Source organism: Anneissia japonica, unplaced genomic scaffold (genome assembly GCF_011630105.1).
Source record: "Anneissia japonica isolate Jap-2015-1 unplaced genomic scaffold, ASM1163010v1 scaffold142_len1259957_cov175, whole genome shotgun sequence".
NCBI lineage: Eukaryota > Metazoa > Echinodermata > Crinoidea > Comatulida > Comatulidae > Anneissia > Anneissia japonica.
Window position 1 is genome coordinate 1,226,666 of NW_022684560.1, and position 11,975 is coordinate 1,238,640.

General features: G+C 34.2%; 1 protein-coding gene across 1 annotated transcript in view; it reads right to left on the reverse strand.

Annotated features, from left to right (window-relative positions):
* LOC117106339 (angiotensin-converting enzyme-like) overlaps positions 1-11,730 on the reverse strand; it is a 16,917-nt gene extending 5,187 nt beyond the window's left edge. Inside the window, exons 1-7 of the mRNA XM_033247714.1 lie at positions 11,471-11,730; positions 5,828-5,992; positions 3,956-4,043; positions 3,195-3,338; positions 2,002-2,190; positions 1,701-1,798; positions 118-290 (exon numbers count right to left, since the gene is read on the reverse strand). Coding sequence (XP_033103605.1) covers positions 118-290; positions 1,701-1,798; positions 2,002-2,190; positions 3,195-3,338; positions 3,956-4,043; positions 5,828-5,992; positions 11,471-11,683 — 1,070 coding nt within the window. The 5' untranslated portion in view covers positions 11,684-11,730. The remainder of the gene's footprint in view (positions 1-117; positions 291-1,700; positions 1,799-2,001; positions 2,191-3,194; positions 3,339-3,955; positions 4,044-5,827; positions 5,993-11,470) is intronic.
* Between the last annotated feature and the right edge of the window lie 245 nt (positions 11,731-11,975).

An 11,975-nucleotide genomic window follows, 5' to 3' on the forward strand; every position in this document is an offset into this window, starting at 1 on the left:
TAATTTTAAATTGTTTTGCATTATATGGCCGTTTGCTGTTTTATGGGGTTTTCCCATTTGCCTTTCAAATATATATACACATATATGTATATATACATACATAAAATGATATACTACCTGAAATCGATCCTGTTACTAAAGTCCCACGCCGAGGGATGACACACCACTGTTCTACCATCTGTCGGTTTGGTTAACATACTCTTGTTCCAAAAAGGCTGTGGCATTGGTTTGAGTCCCAAAGAGGTGAAGAAAGAATCCGAAAGGTTGAACATATCACAGACTGTATAACCCTTGGAGAACATTGTATAATTAGAATAAGCTAGTATACAACATTTATTATATATTTGTTTGTATAATAGGTATCAGCAAAGATAATAAATAGCAGAAGATAGAACATCCGTTCTATCTTCCATTCCATTATCTTCCATTGTGCGTAGACGGAAAGCAATTTTACCCCGTCCGCACGGCGGCGCTATACATCAATACAGTAGTAAAGATTCTGGTTCGTTTGTTTCCTGTAGTTTCTCCACTCAGTCAAATGGGCAAATTTTACCCCGCTCGCGTGAGGGCGGATGTTCCATCAATTTTAATGTAAATACGCGAAACAGCTCATTTTTCTGGTATTTAAGTTCTTTGGTATCAGTTGACTTAAAAGAAGGGGCAAAGTTCCTGGTGGATAATTTATATAATTATGTCATAAATATTTTATTGTGAATGTGTCTTGATTCTGTGTCTTGGATGAATCGGATGGTGGTGGTCCAATTGAATCATTAAAGTAGCTTTGAAAAGAGATGGGACACTATAAGAGATAACAAAAATAACATTAACCACACTTGCGATCTTAAGTAAACTGTGAAGATGAAATTGTGTCACATTCGATGGCAATCAGTAGTAACCTTCATCATGAACCAGAGTTGCGTTTACCTCATTCACACCATTGGTTTTGGAAGTTCCAAGCAGTGGTCTCGTGAAACGTGGACAGGAAATCAGCACGGACTGCGGAACAAGCTAAAATCTCCCGGAAACCAATTGACCTCCTCCGGCAACTTCAATATATTTAAATATTTTAAAATAACTTTTTATATAGGCCTAGTATCTAGTCTTCCTGAAGTTAGCTATCTGTCATGGTCAGCAATAATATTTCTTTAACTTCCGAATCTCCTGACTTTTTCTCAACTTGAAACCCTCTCAATTTGTCACAAGGATGTGTTCATGGAGTATCATTTCTTTTTCTTTAGGACTATCATCGTTCATAAGAAGCATAATTATGAATAATCAAATAAACTGGGCGAGTCGATTGGTCAAGCGGTTAAGACAGGGGAACCGTGACATACAGCCATAATCGGCGCTGGTTCGAACGGCACGCTCGTTTATGGTTCCGGTGGCGAAACAAGTCTTCTCGGATAAGAACTCTCTAAACCGTAGGTTCAGTCTGTTCCCTGGTCCAGTGTACACAATTGGCTTGTGTGCACTTTAAAGAACACAGTACATCCTTCGAGAGGAGTAGGGGGTTTACCCGGTGTACCGGTCCACAGTTCCAATGTCCGGTCACAGAAGGAGCGTTTACGTCGCGGTCCATGTCAGGTACCCTACCTGCGGATCCTTCTACCACACTACGTAGGCAAGATCATACACTATAGCTACTTAGTGACTCAAGAAGAAGAACAGGTATTATTAAACTAAATCATGTGGTTCATTACCTGTTCTACAAGCTGCGGCGTTACATCGACACTTGTTGCATCAGGATAAGGCTCAACAACATCATATATTTCACCCCAAAATCTTCCCCACATATCCCCTAAAAATTAAACCCAAAGGAAAACGAGTTTTGGAGCTGCAATAAGTTATTCTTTATGCATAATGACCTTTTATAGTTTCTATATTCATTTTGGCAGAGAAGCTAAATTTGGCACATTTATGATAGAAAGGCCATACAGTGGTAATTTCGGCTACTGTCATAGAGGTTGGTCATATTAGAATCCGTGAAAATGGAGTAAATACCTAAGATATTTGAAGGTAAAGCTGACTTCAAGTCTACTTTATCACCATACACTGTTTTTAACTTTCGCCTTACGTAAGCATGAAGTTGTTTGTAGAGTGGCAAAATATCTTGGTAAAGCTGCTTCGCATCCTGGACTATAGTATCTGATTCATAATGTGCCCGCCACTGATCTCCAGTGTCTGCGTATCCTATTGACATTAAGTGGTAATATGAATTTCCAGTAAAATGTTCAAAAGAATTAATAAGTGACAAATTATACGAAATTTAACTCATGAAAGTTTATGTTAGAATATTATTTTTACAGTACTAGGTTTTTTCAATATTTTCTGAATAAAATATAGGCCTATACCGGTAATGATAAGTTAAGCACCGTTATTTCATCTACACAACTGCACAAGTATTTAAGTATATAGAATTGTAGTTACTGTATATACAACTACAAAAACTCGCAAAAAATACTCATATCCTCATTATCCGGTATATTAAATGAAATACTTTTTATATACCAATTTAAACCAATTGGGGAACACACAAATAGACACCGAAATTCATTCATCGTTAATGATATCCACAAATTGAATAATACATTTGCCAGATAAATTTAGTATTTAAGTACTGTACATTAATTATCGTATTGCATCTGTTTATTGTTTTTCGATGTTTTCTTATATTTAATTGCATTTTGCTCTCTATGTCTTTCATTGTATCGAGCAAAAAAAATGTTATTTATCACATGTTCAGTTGATGATAATAAAGCAATCTTGAATCTTGATCCTTAATGGGATAAACGTTCACATTTGAATTTTTTGAATATTGAATTTTAGCTTTAAGTTTTGTTGTACTGCATAAGCCTTTACTTTAAGCCTATGTCTAAATTGATTTTGTTTTCCTTAACGTAATCACATTGTTTAGCTTTATAATTATAAGTTGCTTAAATCTTTTAATTGATTTTATTAAAGTCTACCATAGTTTAATGTTGACCGCATTACATAATTATGTGTTGCCACTGTTACAGAATGAAATGTCAAATAAATGATTACTATAAAAAAAACAAACTAACGGCTGCTCTTCAAATGAGATGACTGATGGAAGAACCACTCGATTTAAAGAACAATATTTTGATATTTTGTATAAATTACAACGTTATAATCTGGCTCCAACGGTGTCTGAAAAATATACAACTTATACTAACCTGCTATCCTTGCGGCTTCATTCTTTAAATCTACATAATCGATGTAGAGAGGTCGGTTGGCGCGTCCTACTGCATCTCTCCATCCTTGCCAAGCCCACACTCTTTCATCCCAATCCTGTGATTTCGCCATAATTTCTTCGAGATCTTATTTATAATTGAATATAATAACTGAATTTACATTCACATGGAATAGATCTATGCCTACAAGTATTAGGCCTACCTCTTATCTCTTGTTTTTTAAGTATGGTTAAGCGTAGGATAGGAGTATGATAAGAATATTGGTGTGAATCACATCACATTAAGTCCGAAAACCTGTTTCCTTCAGCCCTGCAGCTGAAACACAAGGAGAGCAGTGGATGGATTTGAACCGGTGACTAACAATTTGAAAGGATCCTCACGGTTCAGCGCATAATTGTTGGCTACCACCAGTTTAGTCGACTAAGCTCTCAAATCGTTTCAAAATGTAGATAATGTGGCACAGTGTTAAAATGTGTCCTGTATGACAATTAATTAATCAAATTATACGAAGATTCCAAATATCACAGTGTAATTACTGGCAGAATAATGAAGAATAATCTATGCCTACGGTATGTATCCGTTCTAAGCATTTTCCATCATTTCAGATGGACATTGTTATATTTAGTATAATATTGTATTTTCTTTAAATTAAATGAATTTCTTCAGCTATACAATGAAATCAATTGACCGAGTCCTATTACTATTAGTAATTATTTGTTAATTATCTCACGACACGTCATTACCTGGCTCAAGAGGTAAACATTCACCATCTGTCTTGCACACTTCCCCTGAGCCATAATTTCCATTCATTGTAGCTATTATATCAGCCAACTAGAAAAATAAAAATTATAGTACAATAAAGATACAAAAATAGCAAAAGCATACATGGTGTCAAAACTGAGCATGTAATTGCGATGTGATGGTTGATGATTAGGGCTTCTGCATATAAACCGGTCATTAATGCGCGTTATATCGGCTACATCAATCTTTTAGCATAATGTTATATTGACATGTAATAACTTCAACTCCGATCATCCATCAATCTATGCTACATCACTTCTACAATAACTGATTATTTAGCCGTAACATTTTATCATATTTTGCATGTGTTAGAACTATTAGGCCTTCTCTTTAAGACTGTTAGATTAATAGGTCCATGGTTAGACCAAGAGCATTAGTTTTTATCCCCACGGGTTATAGTATTAAGCAAGTGGAGTATATTCAATGCATAGTATTATGTATAATGACGGATAGATGGACAATACTGCTTAAATATGTTTCATAAAATAGCGTTCAACGTTAAATAGTTGAACATCAAACGCAATGGACAGACTTGTCTGCTTAGGTGAGTTGGTAAAGAGCAACCGTGCGTAATAAGAGAGTCATTCCAAAATGTCAATGGGGCCCTGCCATTACGTGTTTCTCAAAATATAATTTTTACAGCAAAAAGGATATATAATTTCCTACTGTATTATATGTGATAAAATGTGTGAAAACCTCAATCATTTAATTAAAGCATCAACTAGCCCCATCCTTTTAAAACGGTCAAAAAAATCGTCACCGACGACACAACGAAGAGGCACAAAACACATTTTTACTTCTTTTTTTTCTTTGACATTTTTACACAATTGTTAGGAGTGCAACTACATTATTTAGTTAATCATGCTAAAGCAGCCATAGCGCACAAACCGAGAAATGGATTTTTTTGTTTTCACGAACAGACACAAACTTGCAGTAGGTTATCAGAAGGCGCGATGGGTGGGGCTAGACGTAAAGATTAGATTGCTTAATTTTCCTATGCATAGCGGTAGGCTACCCTTATTCCAGTATAACTTGAAATAGGCATGTACAAACGCATCAAGTGTGGAATTATTAGTAAAAACATACGGTAATAGTTTAAGCAGGATTAAGCCTAGTTTGTAGGCTTATAATCACCCTTAACAACATGGTAAAACACTGGCTAAAAATAAATATTAGTTTGTGTCTAACAACGGAGCGCGTACAGCAAGTAAAATGAGATTTTAATTTTCACGAAGAGACACAAAGTACGCTGTACGTGTAAAAAGCCTATGCTGAGTTTATTTGTATCGTTTTCAAGAACAGACACACACTTTCACGCTAATTAACATGTTTTTTAAAGTTATGAAAATAAATGTTTTTAATTTTCATTTCTTTCGGAAACACGACGTAAGACATAGTTCTGGAGAAATGAAATGTGGTTTGTAGCGTTGTTGGGAATGTCTTGATATTTTGAATAGACTGCTCTAATCGTGTTGTTCAGAAGACTAAACAACGCAATCATTTCCTCAGACCTAACAACAGTACATGACATTTCGCAAGAGTTTTTCAATTATGTTAAGTTGCTATGTACGTTTTCGAACATTATTAATATGTTTCATTTCGTTTAATTTATAGATACTTAAAAAAAATGGGGAAAAATATATTCGGGCCTATTATAACGATTATGATTTTAAAAGGAAAAAAAAACCAAATTAGAATATGAAGGTAATTACTGTAGTCATAGAGATATTACTATAATACCTCCATGCTGTAGTAAATATAATATTCTCAGTGCTTGTTTTCACACTTAGCACAGATATAATTGTTAGGTTTACCTTGCGATATTTGTCTTCGTCTTCAACTGCAAGAGCATAATTCCCAATATCTTTAATAAAAGCGATTTGCCTTTGCATATCAGATGAAAATGTGGATGTATCAAAGCGGCTAGCGTTTTTGTAGGCTTCTATTACAAAACCCGTACTAGCGACGTCTGCATCTACCTATTGAAAATAAACATTAATAAACTTGATGATAAACTTTAACTTTAACTTTAATAGTTTCACCAGCTATAACAAAATATGTATACAGCAAACGAGACAGATAATAGTGAAACCAGGTGGCGAGGCCAGCAAAAGTAAATAATTATACTTCATTAATAATAATAATTAATAGAAACTGTAAAAAATATTTGGCGATTACAGTACATAATCAAACAAAATCACTTGGAAGTTCTTATTCCCTATTTTAATAGTTTGACTAAAGTGGGATTGGTAGATTTAGCCAATCTGTTTGTTCTACAATGAGGCATAACATATCGTTCAGTCTAAAACCTGGTTTCCTGTCGACTTAGAAGGCAGATTTACTTACGATTACCTCGTTTTATCGTAAGAAAATGCGATTTGACAGGAAACCGATTGCGACTGGTGGGTTGTGAAATCGACGTAACGTAAACTAAAATCGTCGCAAAAGGGTTTTGGACAGGAAACCGACGTATTGGATTTTCATGTGATACGTCGATTTTACACTATTTGACAGGAAACCGCGATTTAGTGACTTTTGTTGAATGAACTCGCATACGTTGCGTTGCAAACACTCCAAGTTTTCATAAGAAACGTAAGCGGAAGCGTATGGTGTCTGTATATCTTGCCTATACAACAACATTCTCGACGATCTAGAACTCTCATTGATTTCGTATTGATAATAAAATGGTTAAAAAGAAGCATACCCTCGATTTTTTCAAACACAATGATAGGCATGTAAAAAATTATAGAATTTGTTAGCCCTATACACGGTGGCGGCTAGGATATAATTTATGGTGGGGGGGGGGGTGCCTAAGGTGTCCGACTGTGGGGGGGAGGGTAAGTATTTATGCGTGTAACTATAGAATGAGGATTACAATTAGATTTAATTAATTACATTTATTATTCAAAAAAACTATATAAAACACATAATATTAAAAAATAAATGAAATATAAAATATATAGCCCTATTTCCAGTTGGAATATTTTCTGCTAATTTCAATAAACATTTTTTTTTTCAAGTGTATTTCATTCTTAATTTAAATTCCTGTTTATATTAAAAACCCGATCTTTATAATTTTAACATTTAAATTATGTTTTCTGTATACTGTATATCTGGAGATAAGATTTTTCTGTCAGTTCAAAACATAATATTAAATAGATTAAATGAAATAAACGAAGTACAATATACAATTTATATTTTAAGAACGAAACACTAAAATCGATAACGAGAAAGTTAGCAAATCAAGATTTGTAGGCCCTTGTTTAAATCGAACGGTGAAAATTGTCCTCGAATTTCGCCAGGTTATTTTAATGAGGAAACCAGACAGGAAGTGAGAAATGTTAACATATCGCAGTAGTCGCAATGAAAAATTCAACTTGACGTAACATATGCATGTGACGACGTTAGGAGAAGTTTTGCCGTTCGAGCTTGAAAAATTCAACTTGTCGTAAGAAACGTTACCGGCTTCTGTCTGCGGCCCAGCACGATCAAGACGCGGCTGTTTTTGTCCAACTTCTCGTAACAGTCGTAAGAATCGTATGAATCGTAAGAAATTCTGAATTTACGTCGACAGGAAACCAGGCTTAACGTAATGTCCTATATGGTTGTGATCTCTCCGGCAACCATGCTTTAAAACGATCATTGGAGAATAAGCCCTTACCAAATTTAAATAGAACGGTGGATTAGCAAGTATAGCAAGTGATTTTTGGTAACTGAAATAGTTTTGGTAGCTAGGGATGATTTTGCAAGCTCATTTTTGAATCATTTTTTCAGCTGTGCAATATGTTTCTTGGTGATAGCTAGAGGTGTGCCATAGCGGGCATGCATACTTTAGCAATGGTCTGACATATGTAATGTGTGTGAAAACAAGATCATCTCTGGAAGCTCCAAACTGTCTCAATGCGAAAAGCATATAAAGACGTCGAAAAGATTTAGAGATCATTTCCTCACCTGCACATCCCACTACATATAACTTTGAATATGCACTCCAAGTAGCTTGATACGAAACTGGAAGTAACTCGCACCTCCCATGATTAGAGGAATTAATTGGCGTTACTGATCAGCAGAAAATGAATGTGGATATTCTTGAAATTTAGATGTATTTGGAACCATGTTGTTTGACATCGCACCAGCTTTACAAATTATCAAGATGATGATGATGATGAGGAGGAGGAATATTTATATCATATAAATGATCTAGGTGTGTATATAATGATAAAAATATTATTATGTATGCAGATGGCACTAGCATTTTTGATAACGGGGATAATTTAACTGGAGCATTTAGAACTACTACCGGTAATGTACCCTCAGATCGTCTAAATATCGGTACTTGGTTTCCAACAAACAGATTAACCATCGATGAAAATAAGACTAATTAAGTTATATACAGATGTGCACGTAAGGTCTAAGATCATCGGCTTATAATGAAAATATATACCACTTAAGAGAGTAAATTTTTAGGTGTTTATTTGATGAGCTTCTTACGTTTGGTAACCATTGAATATCATTAATCTAAAAATGTCAAAGGTCATTGGAATTAAAAATAAACTTAAACATTCCATACCATATTACTGACCATTTATAAGTGCTTGAAAGTCCCCAATATCACACGGTATATAAACCTGGGGATATACCCACAGCACTTACCTTCACAAAATTCATAAATTACAAAAGAAAGCCCTCCGCATTACATGCAAAGTTCATTCACCCCTCCAAAGAACCTTTGTAAACAGTATCACTCAATGTTTATCAACTTTATGAAAAAGTGTTGAACATTGTTTAAATTTCTAAAACGGCTTTTCCCTACTACATTTAAAAACTACTTTCAATTAAACTTTACAACTACAACACAAAGATCAGATTTTCGATCATCCAAAAAAGACACATTTGAAGCCCAACAATAATTACCTAAAAGGCCCCCAAATATGGAACAAAATCTTATACACCGTCTAATAATTCCATCGTGATGTATGTATTAAATCTAAAAATCTAAAAATTAGGCCTATTCTATCTTTATACGGATATATTAGCCAATGATTGCTATTCCAGAAAAAATAGTTTATCTATCATCTTAAATGACATTACAGGCCCGTAGCCAGGTTCTTCCAAGGGGGATTTTCTGGGCGTGGAGGTCCACAGTCGAAGCCCCAGTGGGGTCGGCGAAACCCCAAAAACAAGAGGATTTTTGTGCTTTATGGGTCTAAATAATGCTATAAAAGCAGATATGTTTGATAATGTCTGTGTCGGTGTACAGTAAGCATGGCCCCGGTAAAAATGGACCAGGAAAAAATAGCCCCGGAAAAAATGGCCCCGGTAAAAATGGCCCCAAATGACAGGTAGGTAAAAATGGCTCCAATAATAAAATTCTGCATTAAAACTGATTTTTTAAAAATCATTATATGCATTTCTTTAACTGAAATAATTTAGTTTTTAAAAAGGAATCTAACATCAAATAAATTGTCATTTACATTTTACTTTTTGTAGGAATTACATAATTATTGAATGATAAAATATTCAAAGATAAAAAAAAACACTTTTTATTTTTTCCCATTTAAATATTAAAAAATAGCAACAGCATAATCAATAAATCAACATAAATCATGCATTTATGAATACTAAAATAATTTATTTGTGGCCAATTTCACGGAATCACAATTTTCCAGAAATTCAATCCGGGTATTGGTAAACCCCACAAACAATGAGTTTATATGAACATCAAATTATTATTATTATTTTTTTTAGAAATAGAGTTCTACAATTATAATTAAAGGGTTTGGATGGGGTTCTCAGTGTGTTTTGAGGTTTGTGGTGTATTTGCAAGTATTTTTTTCACAAAAAATCAACATTTTAACCAAAAAATAGGTTCTTAAGAATATTGAATTTTCTTATTGATATACCAAGTGAGTCAATCAAAATTGAATTGTTTGGTTTTCTACAGTGTGTTTTGGGAGGTTTGTGGAATTTAGAAATACCATTTAATCCTATCATAATTACCCTACCTTACAATTCACGCCATTTTAATTCTTAGCATAATTGCCATATTTACATATGTATATATAGTATCTCAGTTTACATTATTTATTATAGTTTTAGGCACTTAAATTTAGTTGGCGGGGAGTAAAAACCAAGTATGCAGTTAAATAAGTTGTTTAAATAAACGTAGGCCTATTCCTAATTATTCAGTTTACTTTAAAAACAATATATGATTAACAAATACTTCTTTGAAGTAACTCTAAGCAGAACATTTATTGCTAAGTTTGTGAGAAAGTAAGCCTCTCCCTTTTCCCATACATAAACTTGTGATTAAAACATGTAAAGTTAAAGTTTCATTTGATACTTAACAAAAGTGCATTTTGTGGTTATCTATGAGTTGCATATTTTGGTAGTTGAAGTACTGTATGTATGTCATTCCTCTACTTTGTTAGTGGAATAACGTTTTTAAAACTTATTTCTACTATCAAAAAATGTTATTCAATGGCCATTGTTTTCCGATAATCTCTCAGTACATTATTTGCATCTGTTGTGTAACTGTATTTGTTATTGATTCAATTCTTGCTTTTTACAGCTACTATTTAAATATTTGAAGATTTAAAAAAAAATTATTTCTATTACTGAATTTTTTCACTGGGGCCATTTTTACCTACTTGTCAATTAGGGCAATTTTTACCGGGGCCATTTTTTCCGGGGCCATTTTTTCCGGAGCCATTTTTTCCTGGGCCATTTTTTCCTGGGCCATTTTTCCCGGGGCCATTTTTACCTACATTCGTCTGTGTCTGGGTGGGTCTGCAATGCATTAGTTGGGTTGGAGGATATTTGGGAAATTTAAAGAGGGGGTTTCGTCAGAAAAGAGGGGGTTTGCTAGAAAAGGGGGTTATCCCGAATCATAACCCCTCTCCCCCCCCCTCGGTACGGGCCTGCATTAACAGTCTGAATATATAGTGTATTAATAGTTTGTGAAGTTTTCCGTTTTTACTATGAGTGGTATATTCCTGCACGAATTTTGCTCACGAGTGTATTACAGTATAGCGGAACCCCCGAGGCGTATGTATTATTTGAAGGCCAACTGTTGTTTTCAATTGGTCGATGTTGATTTAACGCACGACCCTCGATTTTTATTATGTTGGCCTAGAATAGATATTTATCTTGATTGAAAGGGCATTGGTCTTGCTTAATATTCAAGTAAAATGATTATAAAAAAACACAGAACAATTGCAACAGAAGATTTATGATATGACGTAATAATATAGATATGATGTCGTTATTAGGCCTACATCATGTGCCTATAATGGTTAGTGGAGTTATACACCAAGCTTAACCGAAAACTAGTTAATGCTTTATATTGAAATTTGATCGGAAGCAAAATGAATGAAGCAATTTTGTAGCTGGCTAGTAAAAATCATTTCAATGTACAATTGTGTATTAATTTTACTAAAGTTTATCGTATTACAACCTACCGATTTCTGCAAATTTTCGTCTGTTATGTTAGTGTAGTAGTCCCACGATGCAGAAATTTGAGGAAAATATACGTCACTGACATGGTTTTCGTAATACTTAAGAAAATCTTCTGCCTCTTGAACATTTGATGATAAATCTCCTAATGTCAAACATACAGAGAAATAAACTATAGCAAAAGAAAACTGCAGCTTGATGCGGTAAGTTAACTTCATTTCGTGCGTTTGAAGCGAGTACAGTACGATACAGCAGGCCTGTGAATAAAAAAAACTTGAATAGACAACATGCAGACAAAAGGTCACGAACTTATCAGTGTTGTTACGTTTCACTATCTCATAAATAGGTCAAATAACTATTACTAAAGGGGAATATTGTTACAAACTTGCTCTAAACCAGCAATCTATAGCCAATATTTGAAATTAAATGAGCCATCACTTAACAAACGATTACTGTAATGCCTCCAAGGTTAGAGTAGGCCTAAATATTATTATATAGATGTCTGTTGTC